At 37.1% G+C, this 23390-nt stretch overlaps 1 protein-coding gene and 1 long non-coding RNA gene across 3 annotated transcripts; one reads left to right on the forward strand and one right to left on the reverse strand.

The window, feature by feature from the left end:
• Positions 1-52: 52 nt before the first annotated feature.
• LOC105841979 (uncharacterized) lies at positions 53-23383 on the reverse strand. 2 transcript variants are annotated; one of them, XM_012692181.4, is made up of 8 exons: positions 22962-23287; positions 20249-20293; positions 17785-17914; positions 16987-17234; positions 13280-13840; positions 10394-11338; positions 9250-9691; positions 53-7756 (listed from the first exon to the last, which is right to left on the reverse strand). In XM_012692181.4, exons 3-8 carry the CDS (start codon positions 17873-17875, stop codon positions 7728-7730), a joined length of 2316 nt encoding a protein of 771 aa, XP_012547635.1. In that variant the 5' UTR covers positions 17876-17914; positions 20249-20293; positions 22962-23287; the 3' UTR covers positions 53-7727. The 2 variants fall into 2 exon arrangements, with proteins under 2 accessions (XP_012547635.1, XP_012547631.1); XM_012692177.4 differs by lacking the exon at positions 20249-20293 and having other exon boundaries at positions 22962-23383.
• Positions 20457-22641, forward strand: LOC134199645 (uncharacterized). Its single transcript, XR_009974205.1, has 2 exons — positions 20457-21784; positions 21986-22641. It is a non-coding gene; the product is annotated as an uncharacterized LOC134199645 (long non-coding RNA).
• Positions 23384-23390: the final 7 nt, after the last annotated feature.

The raw sequence follows: 23390 nt of genomic DNA on the forward strand, positions 1-23390 counted from the left end.
ACAAAGTTTTTGCTTCACGTATTAATATATAGATAAATAAAACCAAATTAAATTCATTCTAACATTTAATAAGAACAATTGATTAGAATAGACAATAAAAAAATAAAATATCATTTCCGTACAAAAACTTTTCGAATAATTAATTCACATAAAATGTAAAAATCCCAATTGATTGCTTATTTTTTAATGTACACTTAATCTCTAAACTAACTGAACTACAAATAATCAAATTGAGAGGTGAATGGTCGTTTGGTTGAAGCGACATTTGGCTTAACACGCGACATTTTTCTTTATAATTAAAGGTCAGTTTTATTTGGTATTATCATCATCAAGTTCGATGTTTTTAATTTTATTACCGGTGGTAGGACCTCTTGTGAGTCCGCACGGGTAGGTACCACCACCCTGTCTATTTCTGCCGTGAAGCAGTAATGCGTTTCGGTTTGAAGGGCGGGGCAGCCGTTGTAACTATACTCGAGACCTTAGAACTTATATCTAAGGTGGGTGGCGCATTTACGTTGTAGATGTCTATGGGCTCCAGTAACCACTTAACACAAGGTGGGCTGTGAGGTCGTCAAAAAAACACTCGCCCATCAAGTCAATAAAAAAAAATTGAACTTCAATTAAATTTACTCCATTGAAATAGCTGAAGTTTTTTTGTTATGATATTTTTTTGAAATGTTTAAATTTTAAATATCTCTTCTGTAAAATTGAAAAAATGTCGCTAAAACAAAACATCCTTTCACCCCTCAAAATAACGATTATGAAGTATCAACGTCGAATTCTTTGAGACATCACACACGATTAGGGTTGCCGATCGATACTTAATATTAAGTTATTTGGATTTAAAGTACATTTTCTTATTTAAGAAGTCGTCTTAATGCAGTCCGTTCGAATCCGAGAATGGATTCACGTTCTTTTCACATCACAATTTGTCATTAAAACTCTGATAATCATTAAACATTGTTTCGGGTTAATGAATTTAAGAGATTTCTTTATATATTTAGGCGGTAATTAGCACGATATTAACATATCTACGAATAAAGCTATCCTAGCGACCGAATGAAGTCTTCGGAAAACTTCGGAAATAATGCGAAGACGGTGACCACTGACTCATCTACCTAAAATAACAATATAAAAATAATTAGGTTGTTTTTAAGCTATTGCACAGCTTTTATCGCGGGCTTTGAGCGCGGCGACCGAATCAAGAAATTCCGTAACGAATATAAAAGCTAACACTCCCACGCCGCCTACCATGTCGCTCGCGTTCAACACATTCACACGTTGCGCCTGTGTAGTGTTTGTGAATAAGCGCGCGGCGTGACGTCGCACTGCATGCGCATCATAAAAAGTCTGCCCATCTCTCTCTCGCGCGGTCTAGCTTATGAGTGTGAAGGGGACAGTTAATGTTTTGCTTTTGTTAATGTTTATAAATATAGCGTGGTCTTATTTTATTATTGTTTTAATATTAAATTATTATTGTCTAATTATAATTGCATAAGATGATAAAAAATACTATGCAATAGCTTTAAAGTTTTTCATTCTGATAATATAGGCAACCCTATCCTACACGCTTAAACAATTCGATGCCATTAAAATGACAGCTGTCAAATAATGACTAGAAGTTCGCTAATGTCAAATTGACGTTGACCGTAATACAATATGGCCGTCTAAAAAATTAAAATTGTAGATTTAATTCTGATGACACAATTAATTATACGACACTACTTTCATGCCACTTTGAACAGCTAATAATATTAATTAATATATATCGAGGGGTGAAAGGTCATTTAGTTTAAGCGGCATTTATCTTTGTAATTAAAGGTCAGTTTTATTTGATATTATATAATTCGATGCTTTTAATTGAACTTCAATGAAGTTTATTCCATTCAAATTGTTGAAGAAGTTTTTTTGTTAATGATATTTTTTCCAAATCTCGTGTAAAATTGCAAAAATGTCGCTTACAACCTAATAATACATTTTCACCTCTCGAATTATAATTGTAATCTACATAAAATTATCAATCGCTTAGTCGAAATTTTTTTCGACTACCGCATATGAAATTTAAAACCTAAAATATCTTTTTACGTACCTTTTTTTTATATTGTATATATATACGTACCTACCTCCATTGTGACGGAGCTTTAAAATTATACTTATGGAATGACGCTTTTTGAATTATCAAAGGACTTACCTAAATTGGATATGCTAATTTTCACATTCTACGACACATTACTAATACTAATAGACTCAATTAGCTTACAATTCTGATGTCTCATTTAGACTAATCTCAATTGACATGGAAATAAACTAGCCGAGTTATTTTTGCAAGAATTTAAGACTAGACAAAAATTATTTTATATGTTTATCTGTATACGTAATCTTTCAAATGCTTCCTTTATTTATTGCTAAGATCAGTAGATGAGCTCACGGTCCACTAACAGTGGTCAATGGACTTCATAGACATCGGCAAAATAAGTGCCGCCACCCACCTCCAAACAAGTCTATATCGTAGTTTTACGAAACGTGTTACTGCTTCACGGCAGAAATAGGCAGGATGTGGTACCTACCCGTGCGGACTCAGACGTCCTTCCAACAGCAAAACAAGGGGGTTTCTCGATTAAATTTTCATGTATTTCACCTCAGAACTTGTGTATAAGTTGACCGATTTTAATTCTTTTTTACACGCTTTATATTAGCTTCACTTGTATGTATGTTTGTAACTGACTCCTTTAGACGCGATTTTAACCCACTTTAAACGGCCAGATTTCATTCAAACTTTAGATTTATCGAGGACCGATGACAATACACTAATTTGATAAGATTATTCCATTATTCAATTTGCAAAATAAGATTTTTGCCAATTTATATAATTTTTATCTATAATCGATAAGGCAGGAATTGATGTTAAAGTACTTAATAGTTTTAAAAATACGCTTTTATAGAAAATTTAACTAAAAAATGAAAAATTGCTTTTTAAGATATTATTGAAATAATAATTCTTCTACATATCTGTCAGAAATATATTTATAACTAATAACACCATGCACCCCACGCTTTTTTTTACAATAAAATATATATTTTTTACACTATTTTCAATTTAAATTTATTAAAATTTATTTGCTATTTTGTACTTGAATTTTATGTAAAGCGTGTTTTTTAGTTTTTTTAAACTATTATTTATTTTTCATTATTTGCGATTTGATACTTCTCGTAAGCAATTTAAATCATTATCAAGATTCGACTGGTAATTTTTGAATTATCCATAATAAAGAAATCATAATTGACTTGTACTACATAGACGATATACTCATTTTATTACTTCGATAAAAGGATTTCAAATAATCAGAATCATATTAAATCGACTGTCGTATATTGATACGACAGCGCTTTTTTTTACACAAAAATTTTATTTTCTATTTTTTACTTGGATTTTTCTATAAAAGCGTGTTTTTTGTTTGTTTTCGTTTTTAAACTAATATTTTGTTATTCTGTGACACCGGGTTGAAAAATTATTTAAGTGAAATCCATCGCTAAATAATATCTAGACGGTAGTAATCATTTGAAACAGTGAAAAATTTAAAAGGACTTTCACTCTTACATGTCGATCATCTAAATGAGGCATCATAGCTTCAGTCGCGAATGCGGCAGTTTTAGCGCAAATTTTTTTTTAAACATTACTTCTTTCACTGCTTCGATGAATTTTGTGAGCTTTTGGCTTATATAGGCAGATCTGTAAGCCTTGCCCGCCACTGGCTTCATTTGACAGTGCCAGTGTCACTTAATTGACAGATAATACTGACAGCTGTAGTTCCGCGCTTACGTCACGTTGGCGCTAGGCCGGTAGGTACATGATAAATCCTGAAATATCGCTACATAAACAAACCAGGCACAACATCCTATTTGTTTTCAAGGAGACAGCTACCGTCAAATTTGTATAAAAAAACTAGTTGACCCGGTGACGTTGTTTTGGACCGCCCTTAAAATTTTGGTGTATCAGACCTACCCGATATGCACACGAAATTTCATGAGAATCGGTTGAGCCATTTCGGAGGAGTTTGGCAACAAACACCACGACGCAGAATTTTATATATTAGATATGGAGGTTTTATTAAGACTGGCTCGGTGGCGTGAGTGACTACAAGTCGGAGATGGTTCGTAAGTTCGTTTCCCAATTCGGACCAACTTTCTCATGACGTAGGTTTGTTTGCTGTTTGCTATCACGCTCGATGATAATACGGGGTAATGTGTGTTGGCTTCTTAATATCAGAGAGAGCTGGGGCCAAGATATCTTAAACGTCTGTTTGGACCAGATTTTGATCGCTTACGTCCTCCCATCGAACGACCTGGCCATGTGAAAAATTGCCACACCCGAATAATGAATCGGATGCAGAAAGAACCGGTTCCGAATATTTTTTCTGTTAGCTTTTTTTTTGTTTTTTCGTTGACAGCGCCTCATCAATTCGCCACTATGAGCGCGCAATGTACAGTAAAGGTACAGAACAAACAAGAAACACGAAGATATTTGCGTACAAACTATAAATGAGTACATAGGTACACGCACTACAAATATTTAAAGACTTATTATACTACGCACCTTACTATCAAATAAATTCATTGATTTTATTCTAAAATCTAATTTTGTGACGTCATGACAGAGCTAACGACACGCTTAATGTACATATCGACGCTTGAAAGGCAAACATGACTAAGCGACAATAGCTGCTTTGTACATTAATGATAGGCAATAACCATATTCGATGTGCAAAAAATATATATTTCTAGGTCTATTAACATCATTTCAATCCTACAGCTACTAGCTAGATTCTACTACAGCTAGATTCGTTAAAACAAAATTAGTTTTCAGATATTTCAACTTTAAATTAGTCTACTGTAAAGTTCGTCGCTTAGTCACGTTTGCCTCTCAAGCGTCGATATATATTTTTGTATATTCGAGGGACGATATTAGACATATATCTTTGTAAATTAAAGGTGCACTTTATTTGGTGGCTTATCACCCCTCGAAATATGTATCATGTATATAAATGACACCAAAACGCTGCATACGTTAGTGGAAAGCGGTGTTTAAAAATATAATAACGCTTAACAATATGTATAGGTACTACGTTAGAAACGAATCTTAGTGTTGCCAGTGCAAAGCGTCAGTGTTGCCAGCCTTTAACGGGAGATTTACTGTTTTCATGAATTCGCGTTGTGCGAATTAGAGACAAGTGTTATTTTCACTGTACCTTAAATGTTAGGTGGATATAATAAATATGATGATTTCAAAAATCCTTTTAATTTAGCTATGAAACAAAAACAAAAACTATAAATTCGACAAAAAAAAATGGCGATGTATTAGTTAGCATTTCAATAAATCCAAGCTAGCTGATAATGTCAAATAATATGACATCCGATTTATTGCGCTTTACAGAATAGACTGAAGCGAAATTAAGCCTTGCTTTAAAATGGCGTCCGAGCGGCCATGTTTTTTTGATGACATTTCTCTCGCCAATGACAGTGATAATATTAAATTAATGACTTTGGCGGGGAAACATTTAGTGTCTCTTTATAGTATAATGGGGGTTAATGATCGTTATTTTTAAAGAGAAAAACTTTAAATAATCAATCATTGGACGCTACTTCTCGGGCTTTTTCAAAAGTTTGTCAATGTCTAAATTCGCGCTATATTCCTGAGATTTTTTGAAAAAAAAAACTCCTTTAAATTTTAGCCATGATGCCGCCGTTGAAACAGCTTTTCTAGAGACTAGAGCAATTCCAATAACTAAACGGCAGGACAAAAGGATCTTCTTTAAAAAGTACAAGGGTTAGCCACAAATGACGTCACATGTTGTAGTAACCATTGATAAGCTTTAGTCATTAGATTATGTTTAGCGATTTAAATAATGCAAATCATTGTTGTTTCCCAGAGAAACCGTAACTGGACAAGCTTTAGGATGTTCTTAAGCATATATTTTACGATTCTCTTGCCCCGTAAGTTTATCTATATAATTACAGTTCACCGCGTGCATTACACAATCGCGGCGCCTATGAACACATAAGCACACATTTCCAGTCTCAAATTCGTTGCCTCAGAGGCAATTAGCCTATCAACTCTCCAATAATTTAACTTAACCGAATTTTCGTATCACGTAATCCTAAAAGACTGGATGTAATTTTTGATAAAATACGCATTTATTCGCTTTTATTTTTAGATGTTTTTCTTTTGCTGTTTATAATTTTTTTTAACACTATTATTGCTAATCAAATATTGACAGTACTTTAGTACTATTGAGTTCGGCGTTCGCGCCTTAGCCGCAATTCATCATGGCGACTGTCAAATAGCCATTTGACGTTTGCTAATGTCAAATTCAAACAATATGGCCGTCTGATATCCATGAGCGAACAATTTCGGTTCGTACATTTGATTCGATTACTACTACTATACGAAAATTATTTTCATGATAATTATTCAATTTCAGATTTCAGTGGACATTTATACGGAATGTTTGATGACAAGTGTCGGTCAAGAAGGAATTTTCCCGAACAATAACGACTCTGATCACCGACTAATGACGTCACAGAACAAACACTTTGTGGCCGTTATATTTTTAAAATTTTAAATTTCGATTTTCTAACGTATTTTATATCTGCGATAGGGTTTATTTAAAAATACCCACTAATGCGTTTAATAGCGTTTTTCAATTACATCCAGCTTTAATTCCCATCGAGATCTCACAACGCAAGCTCCATCATTAAGTGTGTGTGTATTTGTTTATCTCTCACGTAAATTGCTTATCATATTTCGATAAATTACTTAATTCTTCTTCACCTCAACCCAGAATTGGTCGTTGGATCTATTAAATGCGTTAACGTCCAATAATGGACTAAAGAGAGGGTACAGATTTTTCTGCCACTAAACTTATACCCGCAGTCTTCAAATTTCGAGACATTGGGAATTCGCTTAAACTAAGCATCGTGGGATATCCCAGTTAAATAATAAGTAGTTATTCATAACAAAAAAAATGCTAATCGTTAAATCTGTCAATTATTGCCAAAGAGATCATTAATGACATTCCGCGACTTGACGTTCGCTAATGTCACGCGTCAAACTAAAACAAGATGGCGACTGACTTCGAAACATTAGCTCCTAGCTTTGCAAATGTAAAATTTATAGTCGGTCCTTAAAACAACTAAAGAGATGTGTCAATAGATTATTTACAGCAATCCCCCCTTTTAACACGGTACTCTTATAACGCATATTCATATTGCGCGATTGCAGTTCGTCGTATAACACGGGTATTCACCCATATAAGGCGGGGATTTTACGCGTTATACATAACATTTCTGCACTGTGAAAATTATAATGATTTTTATAGTTCATAATTAATTTCGCGTAGCTTTGCACATTACGTCAATTGTGTTGTTATAAAATGAAATGAAATTAATTTATTATTATAAATTGGTATTCCCAGTCTTTGAAGTGTAAAACATTGGTTATATTGTATTCTATTTGTACATGATGCGTTATACAACGCGTTGCCTATAACGCGGTACCGATCTACCGTGTTATAGGGGGGATTACTGAATTTTGTTTTAATTGAGATTCTTAAGCGCCATTTCGGTAGGATCTAGGGATTATTTATATATAACATGAGACAAATGAGGCGAATGAGACAAAGATGATCTTCAACCGTCTCACTTTTCTTAAGACTCATGAATGTGGAGCGTTATACGATGGATTCCCTCGCGTTTCTACCTGAAATACAAACTTACGTGACATATATGTAAATATATCGAGCGGTGAAAAGCTTTTTGGTTTACGCGACATTTATCTTTGTAATTAAAGGTGCGTTTTATTTGGTATCAGCATCAAAACAGTTCGATGTTTTTAATTTGAACTTCAGTTAAGTTTACTCCATTCAAAAATAGCTGAAGAAGCTTTTTTTGTTTTTGTTCAATATATTTTTTCTAAATTTTAAACTTTATTAAATGGTTTTCTGTAAAGTTGCAAAAATGTCGTTTAAACCAACCTTTCACCCCTCGATATTGTTTAAATAAATGATAAATATATTCTGAAGACGAAAGTGTAGCGTTTTGAAGCAGGCATCCCCAAACCGATTTGGGCTTGGCCCAGCAAGGACTTTAAAATAGTCCTTGCTGGGTCAAGCCCAAATCGGTTCTTTTCCAAATCAACTGATACTTAGGACCTCCATAGAGCAGTGGTCGGCAACTTTGTAAACCAAAAGGGTTATAGATAGACCACAATTGAAATTCATTTAAAGAGTTATTTCTTTAACCAAATGCTTTTATTTTATAGCCTTGTGTTTTGAAAACGTTAACTCGTCTCATATGAGGACAGGTAATAAGTAATATTCCTTGTCAGAACTGAACATTTCGCGGAAGATTATTACTGGTGGTAGGACCCACAAGACTCAGAAGAGGTCCTACCACCAGTAATAATCTACCACCCCGACTGTTTCTGCCGTGAAGCAGTTATGCGTTTTGGTTTGAAGGGCGGGGCAGCCGTTGTAACTATACTGAGACCTTAGAACTTGTATCTCAAGGTGGATGGCGCATTTACGTTGTAAATGTCTATGGACTCCAGCAACCATTTAACACCAGGTGGTCTGTGAGCTCGTCCACCCATCTAAGCAATGAAAAAAACAGAGCTGCTGCCGAGGATGCGCCGCGTGTTGCCGGCCACTGCCACGGACGAATCACTTTAAAAATGCCTACCTCTGGTTGTTTTTCCGTTGAAACAAAATGCTTATCAATTAGAAAAAGAATATGATTGATCAAGTCATCGTGTGTTTGCGTGTGTAAGTGATTGGTAACCACTTCGGGAGTTCCTGGTTTAATGCAACAAAATCAAGATTTTGTGAAGTGAAACTTCTAATGCGACTTCTAACAAGGTTGCGTTAAAAGTTTAACGCTACTATGGAATAGAAAGAGACAGATCGAGAGTGAATGCGTGGCACTCGAACGCACGCGCGTACTATACCTGTTACAAGCCAGCGCGAGGGTTAGCAACGAATAGCGTCCAATATTTTATTGAAGTATTTAAAAATTAAATATATTTTTCTATCTATAATTTAAAAAAAATATAAATTGAAGATGTCCCATCTCTTATCCATAGCATTCCCTATTACAAGATCAATCCGATTAAAGGATGAAAAATCAATAAAACCACAATACTACACATCGTAAAAGAAGTTTCACTTCATTCACTTGCACCGATTTGCCACTTACCACCCTCGACGTATACGTGACGAGGCTCATCGAGATCCGCACCAGACTCCGCGTTGCCGCTGTCCTCGGACTCACTCGAGGACTCATCATCGCAGACCGGACATTTGACGTGGCCCCCAGCCCCGACGGTCCCTTGCCAATCTTGCGACTCAACAAAGCTACGGTTCCTGTCTGCTTCGGCGAGCTTATTGGAAGCGAGAAACTCGTCGCGATCAGCGAAATCGGCGAATAGAAAGTCAAGTTTTAGGTCCTCTCGCTTTGGCAGGGGCCCTATTTCGGGTCGCTCAACCTGATGGTCTGGTGTTCCTTGCTCCGCGCTCGGCACTTTGGCCCTGAACGCCCAGTGGAAGTTCGAGACGTGCGTGGGCCACTGTAAGTGCGCCAACAGCATATCGCTCGGTATAAAAAGGTTGCAGAGGCCGCAATGGAAATTGTCCTCGACCTGTTGAGTCACAATTGATTCTCATTTCACTGGGGGAAGCGGTTTCTCCAATCGCGACCCACTGAGAAGATCCGGCTAGAAACTCAGTGGGCTGTGTCTGTGGGTTAATTTACTCGCCGAGCCTGTCGTCGCAAGCGATGGGTTCGACGAGAATAATGTTCGGTGCTTGGGGTACCTAAAAGCACCGTTATTGAATCGGGAGGATCCGAAATGATGTGTGGACCTTACACATAAATTGAACAGTTTCTGAAGACATCAGGAAACGACAGTTGCTTTTCGATCTTCAGCATTTTTAGACTAAATAATATTGTTTATTTGCTTCCGGCTATTAGCTATATTACGTGGTGCACAAAAACATGAGTTTATTGTCGATATTTTCCATTTTAATATGCCATTGAAATAGATTACTTTGTCGTTATAATACACGCGAAGATGATACCAACTAGTGGCCTAGTCAATAACTCTGGCGATACCTAGATTCTTGGTAAGATATGTTTAAAAAGAAAAGTTTACGGTACTTAGCGGTCCTTAGCGCACATTACTGCACTTGAACAGCCACTGACAATTGGGACAAAGTTCCACGAAGCCGAAATTACCCGAGCGACTCTTTCCGAAGGTCGATGTGCAGCATTTATGGGCGAATACTGTCCACCTCAGGCAAACCTAACGCTCAAAATAAGTAATTAACTCAAGAATACTTACTTGTCGCACCAAATGCTTCCAGAAGTCTATCGAAAAATTGCATTCCTTCAAATTCTTGTTGTGCCTGATGCTGTCCACGTGTTCCTTAACATCCGAGTTCTTGACTTCAGCTGAGCAGACGAAGCAGTATTTAGCAGACCGTCCGATCTCGACTAGGGTGTGGTAACACGAACTCTTGATCTTGTAAAAGCATTTCTTCAACTGCACATAAACGTATATGCTGTCGTCTTCCTTGTCTTTCTCGTCACTTGTCTTCCTCATCATTCCACTTTCACTTTCCAGCTCGAAAAGCCGCTTAAATTGCTCGTGATTCAATTTCAGTAGCAGACGGTAGTAGATGTCTTGATACCAAATTCTTTGGTCTTTGTCGTAACAATCGTCTTCGTCTTCCGAATGAGAATCCCCTGTATCTGCCTCCCCTTCTTTAGATCGAGCATGGCCATTGGTATCTTTAGCCCGATTCACTGGGAAGTAGGGCGCGGGTGGATTATGAAAATTTACCGGCCAAAACCCCTGCGGTGGCATGCAGAGTCGCGGCCTGCTATAGGCCATAGGAAAAGGCAACCTAAACGGCATAAAATTCGGCATGATCCCAGGGGCACGGGCGTAATTCGGCATCACATACGGCACAGGGAAGTTCGGGATCGCAAATGGCGCCGGTCGCGGGTACATCCCTAACGGTATATTCGGCACGAAGTTCATCGGTAAAGGGAATATCGGAGCAACGTACGGCCGGAGGCTTCGAGTCGGCTGGTTCACGTAATAATGCGAAAAATTAACGTGATTCATATTTTGAGGTCTCCGGAAACAATTCGAGATACCGGGATTGCATTTTTCCATCGACTTGGTGAGTAACAGCATATGGCTGAGGCTTTCGACGTGATCCGATAAATCGTTTGATTTCATGAACACATTGCATATAGCGCAATGGAAATCGCCTCTGATCTGGAATGGTGACCAAAACCTTAATTGTGAGCAGAATGAGAAATGCCTAAAAAGATTCACGCGCTCGTATACCACAGCCAGTTTTAGAGGATATTATCAGCACCGGCCCAAAATCGTCCAGTGCGGGACATAGGCATCCTTAAACCATGCCACTGAATCCGGATATAAATGCTGTGATACATTCCTTACTTGTCAAGGTTCACGCTGTAATTGAGGCCTAAATGAAACCCTCGAAAACTATCTACATCGTGTTTTCGCTGTAATTTGAGGCGTTACCAGATTTAAAAGTCTGTGATGGTAATGCCACAGGCGACTGCTGGCATTAAGCTCCCACCAAGGTGCTTATTACAAAGAGCAGTCGTAGGCGTTTTGCCGATCTGACAAAACGCGGGATTTTTCATATTTAACTCTTTGACAGCCGTGTAGGTCACCGGTGCCCTACGCGGCGCGTACTGAAGTTATAATGTCTATTTCTGTTACTAAGGCGCCTGGCTTGCCTAGCTTTGCCTTTTATTGTTTGTCAATGTATGCTTTAGTCTTTTAGGTCTCTTAGAAATACGATTCATTCTCAGTATCTTCGAATTCGTCTTTCCCAGAGTCTACTAGATATTCCGGCGCCTTAGTAGGAAGATCGACGAGAGAAATCGGCTTGATTCCTTCAGTGCGCCGCGTAGACCCACCGGTGACCTATATGACAGTCAAGGAGCTTAAGCCTTATGGTCTAGTCGATTTGTCAAACTTCATCGTCGTAACAATTTGACTAATGAAATCTTTAACAAATATGCATGATTGATTATCAAAAATTTTAAGTTGTACGTTTTCACTCCTATCAGCAATATTGCCCATTTTTTGAAGTGAAAACTTCTTTAGAATCGTTGTGATTTCAAACCGGATGCAACGGAAAAAACGACAGGTAAGAGACACAAATACAAAAATGTGTAGGATGAAGCCAGCAAAGAATGAGACAGAAATATGCATACTATTTAATACAGCGCCATCTGTGAGATTTTTTAATAATAACGTGTGTATGAAAGCTCTTGTAGTGAATTTTAATTTAGGATTATACGTGGAATTAAAATATCAATTCAGAGGGCGCTACCTTACAATTATTTACTAATGACAAAATTTTACATATACTTAAGACGTTTAGGATAATTGTATTTTAATTTTGGAAGGTTTCACTTCTACCACGTGTAAATTGCACACATTTTTATTTATTTTTTCAATTCCAATTAAATTTCAAAATATACTCGTATAAATCAATATACATATAACGTTATGTACCAGTTATTACGGTCGAGTTTCGATTATTAGACGAAAGCTGGCATTAATAAAACTCGTGACGTGTTTAAAAAAAAGTGCGTGCGTACAAAGTACACATGTCAGAAGTGAAACTTTTTTGGCCAACTAATTTATAAGTCTTGCTTATATTTATACAAATCTATAACTTTAGATTTCCGAGACTTAGAAAAAGGAAGATATGTTCCCGCCAAAAATCTGTCAAATGTCAATCTCAAACCTCAGTGTTGACAGTCATATTATGTTTGGATTTCTAAATTGTAAATGACTAATATTTTGCCAATTGAATTGACTAATTTAATTTCATGCTATTTGATTAATGTTCCAAATTATTTTCATTTCATTTCAATTCCTATTAACATTTTTCACAAAAAAATTATAAAATATTAGGCTGTATGGTATGATACATTTGCCTTTCCAGTTGGAAAAATACAACAACCACTACTACTGACATTTGACAAGTACTTAATTTCAATAGTAGTTTGATGTCACTTCCGTTGCATACCTGCGTGACGTTCTGTAAAAATTTTACCCCCATGCGCCTAAAGAAGTTTCACTTCAAAAACAATTACATAATAGCTACTTAGCTTAACGCCCACATTATGATAACGTTATGGCCTAAAATTGACATTGGACACTTACCAATCTGATCAAGTTATTCCTGTATTCGCCCAGGAAAAAATTTACAGTCAATGTGGCATTGTGCTCCGCGGCCTCATTAACGTGCCCCATTGCGTCTTTCCCGTCGAATTCAAGGTCGCAGAAACGGCACACGGCCTTTTCCTTGACCACTATGGTGTTGTAGGCCATTCTGGTGATGACCAAGCCCACGTCGAACGGCCTGACCACGATTTCGCCGTGCGTCTTGTCTGTATCGACGTCACCGAATCCACCCAGGCTCGTTACCGTCTTCAGCAACTCTACCCTCGCATCATTAATGGTCTTTAAGTCCTTTAATTGGTCGTTTCCTTCGATCGGCCCTACGTTCGGTTCTAGCGTATTATTCCCTTCGTTCTCTGTCTCTGTATTATCTGGAGTATCACGTATTCTGTACGTTAGGTCGTCTTGCCTCTGCGTTAGATCGTAGTATCTGAGATTCGACTTAGTCTGATATGCTATATGGGATTCCGTGCGAAAATGTTGGTTTTCGTCTCCATCGAGCAAGAATACGTTGCAAATTCCGCAGTGGTATCTTTGGCGGATCTGAAATTTCGATTACTTTAAGCTCCCTGTTCGCTTACGACTGGGGAGCTTTGGTTTTATGTATTATACGCTTCGATTTAATCGATTAGCCCATAACTATCAATGCAGAAGCATTAGACTGCTTTATATACAAACTTACAATTACAAATGGAAGGTCAAAATATTGCTTAGGTTACCAAAAAAAACTAAAATTAATTGTATTATGAGAACCAAACATATTTATTTATTTAAATAAATACATATATAGTTATTAAGAGCAAACAAAGCTGTTTATCACATGTTTTCTTGTTATGCGAATCGAAGGTACAACCTTCGGTCCAACAGTTCAGGGTAGTTAGTGAGTGATTTAATAAAAATTCAAAATCATTTTTCGTGCCACAGATTTAAGAATGTTAAAGTCAACACTACCATCGTTTAAGAGTTGCAGTCCTTAGAAAGACCGACCAAACCGGCTCCTTGTTATCTTTTAGGTACATAGAGTAAAAATCTGTTTTTTCAACCTATTCGCTGGAAGCCTGAAGGGTTATTCCAGCTACGTGTGGACAGGTAGGTGAGCTCACGGGCTCGACTTGAGAGAATTTGTTAACATCAGCCCTAGCAAGAATTGCGACTCATTGGGTTATGCCTATGGGTTGGTTTGTTTAGAAATCTTCATCGTAAACGACGAGTACGACAAGGATGGTGACTGGGCAAATCGGTCACTGCATCACCACAAATGTAGTGACAGAACAAAAAAGTTGTGGCCTAAAGGATAAGACGTCCGGTGCATTCGTGTTGAACGATGCACCGATGTTCGAGTCCCGCAGGCGGGTACCAATTTTTCTATTTCTGCCGTGAAACAGTAATGCGTTTCGGTTTGAAGGGTGGGGCAGCCGTTGTACTGTAAAACTGAGGCCTCAGAACTGATATCTCAATGTGGGTTTCGGCATTTGCTGTGAATGCAAATGAACTTGTCTACTCATCTAAGGAAAGCAAAAAAATCCTCGAATCGCTTGGAAATTCCACGCAATTAAGATTTAATATACAAGCACGATATATAACACTGTTATTGGCCGCGTGAACAAGACGACCAGAATGAATTTGCGAATGCCGGTTTAAACGCAATCTTGTTGCGAAATGAATCAGCGCTGACTAATATTTTGGGGTTTTATATTATAGCTACTACATCCGTTTGTGGCTTTGTTTTATCGTCAGTATACAACGATGTGACTCTAGCAAATAAATACGTATTTATTATTTATGAAATGCTAATTAAAAAATTGTCGTTCGAACAAAAAGAGCTACAAAACAAAACCAGTTCGATGTGGGATCTTTGTTTTGTTTAAGGAAATGAAACAACAATATTTCTTAATTTGACCAAATTGGATGTGTGACCGATTTCGTGTTTACATCATTAGGGATCCTCCCGATCCACTAATGGTGCTTTTAGGTACCTCAACCACCGGTCATCGTTCTCGTCGAACCCGTCGCTTGCGACGAAGGGCTCGGCGAGTAAATTAACCCACACAGACACAGCCCACTGAGTTTCTCGCCGGATCTTTTCAGTGGGTCGCGTTTCCGATCAGGTAGTAGATTCTGCGAAGCACTGCTCTTGCTAGGGCTAGTGTTAGAAACGTCCTCAGATTAGAGCCCCGTGAGCTCACCTACTCGGCCGATTAAGCTGGAATCATAGCCTAGGTTACTAGCATAGGTAGGAAAAAGTTTATATAATAGATTAATGTATAAAAATATATAAGATGGCTGTATTTTTTGGGAAAATAGCAGTTTCGGAACCACAAAAACTACTTTTTCTAAAGACATTTAGTTTCAAATCGTATTAGTTAACCTTTTTTATTGGTTTTTGCAGATTTCGAGTCATTAATTTCGGGTTATTTTGTTCAGTAGGTATTGACTCATGTGTTGTGTTATTTTGTGGAAACCTGTTTAGTTTTGATTTTACCTATCTTTAAAAAACTGTATATAGAATAAATATTGTCCGATTGCTGTGCCGTAGGTAGCAAAAAAAACGCTCCAAGAGCACATACTCCGATAACAGGAGGTCAAGGGTATCCGCCCAAGGATATTGGTCCAGTTCATGCTGGATTTACCTAAACTTGGATAAGGACATTTAATACTTTTTTGGTGCTTGTTTTTTTTTACTGCTTAGATGGGTGGACGAGTTCACAGCCCACCTGGTGTTAAATGATTGCTGGAATCCATAGACATCTACAACGTAAATGGCGCCATCCACCTTGAGATGTGAGTTCTAAAGTCTCAGTATAGTTATAACGGCTGCCCCACCCTTCGAACCGAAACAGATTACTGGTTCACGGCAGAAATAGGCGGGGCGGTGGTACCTACCCGTGCGAACTCACAAGACGTCCTACCACCAGTACATATAATAAATTGTAATATAATTATATCGTCGTTGTCAAATCAAAATCTGCTATGTGCACTTTTTGAGATTTTTACATTTTGACCTTTTCGTATAGTTCACAGTCCTATCTACCGTATAAAAAAAACTGTTATGTGTCTATAGCTTTAATATTTATCTGTAGCTTTCATTTGATTTAGTTCTTTATTAAAAATTCACCTTCATATAAAATTTTATACGAATATGTTTTTACTCGTTAATTCAAAATAGTTTTTGCACATAGCAGATTTTGGTTTGACAACGACATTTTAAATATTGCATTGACCATGCATTTATTGACCGCATAAGCCGCGGCATAAAGAGGCAGGATACATAATGAGGGGTGAAACGCTGTTTGTTTTAGGCTTAATACTAAAATAATAAAATGCTTAACACGCGACATTCATCTTTGTAATTAAAGGTCCGTTTTATTTGGTATCAGCATCGACAGTTCAATGTTTTTAATAGAACTTCAATTAAGCTTACTCCATTCAAATATCCGAAGAAGCTTTTTTGTTATATTTTCCAAATGTTTAAACTTTAAATGGCTCTCCTGTCTTGAAAAAATGCCGCTAAAATCAAACAGCCATTCATCCATCGATACGCTTATATAAATATATACATAAGTGCGTGTTCAACACAGGCTGTCATAAGTGAATCAACAAATTAACTCTGGTTACGACCTGGTAAATACCTGACCAAATCCTCGTCGAGCCAAGATTTGGCCGGGCATGATGACTAACCGCGAACTCACCTTTCTGGTGATTGTCGGGCCGAATTCCTCTAGCGGCTCAAACTTTTCCATGTTCCTAACATGGTGTTCTGAGGAGATGTGCTCAGAGAAAGCGTTCGCCTCGCATAGCTGATCGCAGACGGCGCACGACAGCTGTCTGCCGACCACGGCTAGCGTGTTCCACTGGTGCCTAGTCAGGTACATCTCGCAAGTGAGCAGCACCCCGCGCGATATTAGCGTCGGCGCGAATTTCGTAAACAGATTGTCTTCTGGAATACCGGGCATGTTTTCGGTGAGGATTTTTAGACTAAAATAACTTTTATAGGTTTTTAAAGACCCCTTTTCAAGGCGTAGTCTCCTGCGAAAAACTCGAGGAGGTGGAGGACCTTGGCCCTCCTCGTCTCCCTCTTCCTCTCGGGAGGCGTCGGAGTCCGACATAACCCGATTCGTTACCCCCCTTGACCGTAATGTTGTATCCGTAAATGGATTCTCCAGCGTTAAAAATAAAATAGGATTTTAAAGACCCCCTTTCCGAATTAGAAGCTCGAGGTCCAGAAGCTCGGACGATTAAGCGGGCATCGTAAATGCTACCACTATTTCTCGTGAACGCGCGTGATTCTCTGACGAAATAGGCAGAATGAAATAATAAGTTTTTCTTTTTTTTTTCACGCACCCAACAATTGGATTTGCATGTTTGGCTGCAGAAATAGACAAGAATCGGAAAATCATTGCACAGTCGCTAGCCGAAAACCGGACAAGGCGTTCAATTTTTTCGATTACCGTCATCCTGATCTTTATTATACCTACTACGAAGCTCACCTGTCTTCTGATTGTTTGCATCTGACGTATCATCTCCATCACTAGCGCTGTCAGTTCGAACCGGTCTATTCTCCGTGGCTTCGGCGGCCATTTCGCTTCACATTCTTTTTTCGAATTTTGTTTTTTTTATCTGTAATCGATGTTTTAAGCTTGTGTTATCGTACTTTTTGTCCATGTACTGAGCAATTATGATGATGAGACCCTTTATTTGTGGACAGACGGAATGCAAGAGCCATAGACGCTCTCTACAACTCGGAATCTTTTTGAAGTCTTGTTCCAAACGGACAAGGAATCTAATGCAGATTGCTGACAATGTGCTCTATTAGAGCGTAAATAGGTTCCACCGGCCGGACCATTTTGAAAAATTTGTGACCGCCCTGATTCAATAGACTCCGATAGTTATCTGCTGTTGTCTACGGGCCCTGATTATCAGTCAGCTTAAAGTGAGCCTCTATATACATTAAGAAAACGAAAACGCCTCTTGACGCAGTAAACTTTAGGTTTTTTGTTTAATAAATACCTCGTTACTGTTAATTGGCCAAGGACTAGCAAATTTGGTATTACTTAGTACATTTAAATATGGCACATTGCCGGTCCCCCCGGATGAGAAAAGAGGAGGGTTGGCGTCAGTATGCCACCTACCCACCCGTAAAAATATAACGTCGAGCAATAGACGGCGGCCAACTAACCCGAACTAGGGTTTCAGTAGCCCAAAGGAACTAATTAGCCTCTGAAATTCTGCTGTGGAAGGACGCGGGAACCCACCACTAGTAATTTTCTCAAGAAAACTTTTACGTATGTTCTCCGTAAAGGTCACGATCCTCAGCACTGAGGAACACGACGCACGGAGGAGGATTTGAAGTCGAACGAAACGAAACAAGGGCGTTGAACGTCTTGCCAATAACACCACGGACCCTTCTAAGCTATAAAGCTAAGGTACCGAAAAAAAAACCAAACCAAACTAACAATTAATTTCATGCCTTGTTTTAATCTTCTACTTAATTTAGTACGTATGAATTAAAGGAAAGTTAAGTTCCTTCATTTTTAGCCCAGATCTTAATGATATGAGATATATTCCGATTTGAAGACGAAACGAGTTTCAAATGCTTGTAACAAACATATTTACGAACGGACTTGTGTGCCGAGCGGACGCGATCTTCATCACCGGAGAGAGTGACGCGACGGTATATTAATACAAATTCAAATGATCGAAGTCGGGGGATATGTCTTGGAGCAAACAATCTCTTCGCCAGGGATTTAGTTCCGCGACGGGACTGAACGCGTCTTCTTTGCCTGCATCCGAGGCGAATTTTTCATTTCCATTCTCTTCTATCAGCCGTCACCTCAACTATCACTCTTCTTTCTCTAATATCGTCATTCACGCACTCCAACCATGTCTTCTTCGGTCGACCTCTTCCCCCTCTACCTTGCACTACCATTTCCATACATGAGTCGACTATTATCAAAGGCGGCAATGTGACTTTTGGACAATTATTGGTAAATCAGAAAAACGAATTATTGACTTTGTATTCCATTGGCAGTCACAAAACTCTTCTGAACGACATCTTAGACAGGTTTTAAGCCGTATTCTTTGAAGGAGACGATTATATTCAAATCAATCTGTATTGACATATCAATAACATTTTTTTGTCCAAATGCACAGATTGCCACCTTTGATAATAGACGACTCACATCTCCTAGTCGTGCGCATCTCTTCCCTACGCATCACATGTCCATACCACGTTAGGAGTTCGCCTTTTAAATTACCAATCACTAAGTCATATATACATATATATGATAGAAATCGCGCGTTTAACCAGTAGACTCCAATGAGAACTCGGCCGGATAACCGGTCCATTTTTGCTGAGCAAACCATTAGCTATGTACTACTACAAACTAAATACCGGATCGAGCGTGCAAATCATCTGCCCATATGAGTAATACTTATTTACAACGCTAATTTATTGAAACCAAAATACCCTATAAGCTATTTAGGAACTATTGTACCCTCCATCCGCTAATGTATTGATCGGTTGAGGCGAACCCGGCGACGATCTCAACAGGTACTTTGTTAAGTTCAGGTGACCTAAATATTGTGTTTACGCTAACACCCCAATGACGGCCGATAGCAAAATGTGTTGACATTCATAACATTATAATGATACAATCGTTTGTAATGCAAAAAATTTAATTTAAGCACGTAGCATTAATACGATTAAGAGAGATTGCGGTATGTCGACCGGCGTACTTACGCTCTATAATAATTAAACTACAAAATTACGTGAAAAACTGCATTGGTACATAGCAGTTTACTTTTTTTTTTTTAATACATCATAATTCTTCCAAAACGTTATAGTATTCGTAAAATTATAAATACTATTAACCTGGTTCACTCTTTAAAATGATTTCTTGCAATCGTATATTTATTTAAATGTAAAATTTCGCAATGATAAATGATACTTACATAGTCCTTCCCCGGTACTTAATCAATACACTGCCATTCAGGTATCTAGCATTCAAAACAAAAATAAAAGGCAAGTACTTGGATCGATGTTTACCAACATTGAAAACAAGAAAAAATATAGGTTTAGGTACCAACATAATGCACGAATCGTCAATTTCTACAACACAACCAAAATGTAAGTTTGCAAAAAGCATAGAGTTACTATTCTAACTGGAGTGCTTACTTCGTTTGACATAAAAACTAAAAATATACTTTATCTCTATGGCTTAAAGTTTATTTTTAAATAGCAAAAGATGTAAGGAAAAACGGTCTGAAAAGAGAATGACTATTAAGTGGTGGTGTCCCTCTCGCACATTTTACAAACAAAAAGCAGTGTTGCTAGCTTAGAGGATTTTCCACAAAATCTCGTAATTTGGACCCCTGTCTTAGTTATCAGTAGTATCAGTAGTAGCTTGGGCTTTTTTTTTATTGCTTAGATAGGTGGACGAGCTCACAGCCCACCTGATGTCAAGTGGCTACCGGAACCCATAGACATCTACAACGTAAATGCGCCACCCACCTCGAGATACAAGTTCTAAGGTCTCAGTACAGCTACAACGGCTACCCCACCCTTCGAACCGAAACGCATTACTGCTTCACGGCGGAAATAGGTGGGGTGGTGGTACCTACCCGTGTGGACTCCCAAGAGGTCCTACCACCAGTAATTACGCAAATTATAATTTTGCGGGTTTCATTTTTATTACACGATGTTATTCCTTCACCGTGGAAGTCAATCGTTAACATTTGTTGAGTGCGTATTTCATTAGAAAAATTGGTACCCGCCTGCGGGATTCGAACACCGGTGCATCGCTTCATACGAATGCACCGGACGTCTTATCCTTTAGGGCGTTGTTGAAAATTATCGAAAAGGTTAAAATCAATCCACTTTACAGGATTTTAAACATTTTATGACAATAATATATCTAAATACATATTATTTAAACGATGTGACTTAAACTTAACTAGAAAATGCTGCGAGAATTTAGAATTTCCATCAACGTCAAAAATTAAATTGGTTCAAAAGAAACGTACAAAGTCATGGTGAAATTAGTTGCTGATGATGACAATTTATTAAAATAAATTATATAAGAAGTATTGATTATATGATATATATTGATTTTTATTAGAACATCATATATTAATAAAGCTCATTAACAAAAAAAATATTGTTCTATATTAATAAGAACTCTGTTTAATGGAAAATTTAATGGTAGGTAAGTAGATTTCTGATGGTTTTCATGGGAAGCCAGATTAATTGTTGGCATCACCGAAAAAGAGCTATGAATGGATTAAAAGAAAAATGGCGTCTATTTACGTTTGTAGTTCGAAGTTAAAAGGGCACTGATACAGCTTGTGGCTTGTTTTTTTCCGAAAATCGTGAAAGTTTCCGTGTAATCATGGCGAACACTTGTATTGTAAGTGGTTTTAAGCGAGAATCCTCTCCAGTTTGTGGAATATCCTTCCATATATCAGATTCATTGATAAATTTTTACTAGTGTGAGTATATATTTTTAAAATGTTAGATATTTTTTCTCATAATAATATTTAATACCATTTGTCTTGTAAATTGTACTTAATCTATGTCATATATTAAATTTGAAAAAACAATCGTGAAAAACTATAATTTTGCAATGTATTTTTCATATTATAAGAGGAATCACGTGGTATTTTTTTGACTTTGTTTATTGTATTGAATAGCGTCGCACGCAAGCATGTATATCATTTGCCTGACGTCAAGCGAACGAGGAGGATCTTCTAGTAAATATGACGTTGGAATTTCTGGAAAATGTCCTATATAAAGGTCAAACAAGAGGAATCAAGTACTCAAACGCAAGAAATAAAAAATGCCCCGAGAAAAGCAAAATTACGACAAGATGTTAAGGTTTTGAAACAAAAACTTAAAAGTCGCGAAATAGTGATTGTAAATATAAAGTCGATTTTAGATTTATTAAAGAAAAATGGCGATTTTTAATTGAATTGAAATTTAAATTGCGAAATTTTAATGATACTCATGGTCCACTTAGATATTGACTAAAATAAATTATTTATTTCGTTGAAAAAAAAAGAATTTACATAAAATAGGGGAAATGTTATATTATTTATTTATTTTATTAGGCTCACAATACACATCACAAGCTAAAGATACATAAAAAACACAAATAAAAAGAAACAATATCTGGCTAATAAGACTACAGAAAATTAACTGAACTTAATAATAATAATATAACCAATATTTTGTAAATAGAGATCAAGTACTATGTGTATTGTGTTATGTGTATTGACTTGTCATTTAAGAGTTATTTAATTGTCTACATATAACAAATAAATGAATTTCAGTTCATTTCATTTTATTACCCATTGTGTTTTATTTATTAAAATGTAACTAGTAGACTTAATATAAACGTAATATAATATAATATAATATAATATATAACTTAATATAAGGTAAATTCAAAACTGATGCATGTGTATAATTTTGTCCTATAAATAAATTTTATATGGTCACCACATTAGACAAGGACACCGCGACCAAAAAGTATTCTCTTTCGAGACCGATTTCTCGGCATTAGACAGCACTCCAGTTGTAGGTACTTATTAACTCCATGGCAAAAAGTAACACACACACACACACAGATAAAGAATTTATCAAAACATTAATTTTCAAGACACTTACTTGTCCCCTAGGCTGATCTATATCGAAATATAGTAATTAAATTTCACAATGATAATGTTGTTTACTGATAATAAAACGCATTTGTCTGGTATATAAACACTTCGTGTGGGGAATTATCGCTAACTAAATAAATAAAAAGAAAGGAAAAGTATAACAGTTTGAAGCTGTGTTCACAGCGATTGGGAACCGCGCGAAATTCACTCCCACGCATTTTATATTTCTCCATCAGGAACGAAAACAAGGATCGGCCATCAAACAGCCTTGAAACTTCGATGTTTTAATAATTTAAATGCTTGTCATTTTTTACGGAATAGCTTCGCGCGCAAATCTTTTAAATCGATTTAACATAATTTCACTGTTTTTTTTTTGTTAGGTTCGGCAAAGGAAAATTTGGGACGAGTTGACACTTGTAAAAAATTGAAATATCCT

The sequence above is a fragment of the Bombyx mori genome, chromosome 11 (assembly GCF_030269925.1).
Source record: "Bombyx mori chromosome 11, ASM3026992v2".
Taxonomy (NCBI): domain Eukaryota; kingdom Metazoa; phylum Arthropoda; class Insecta; order Lepidoptera; family Bombycidae; genus Bombyx; species Bombyx mori.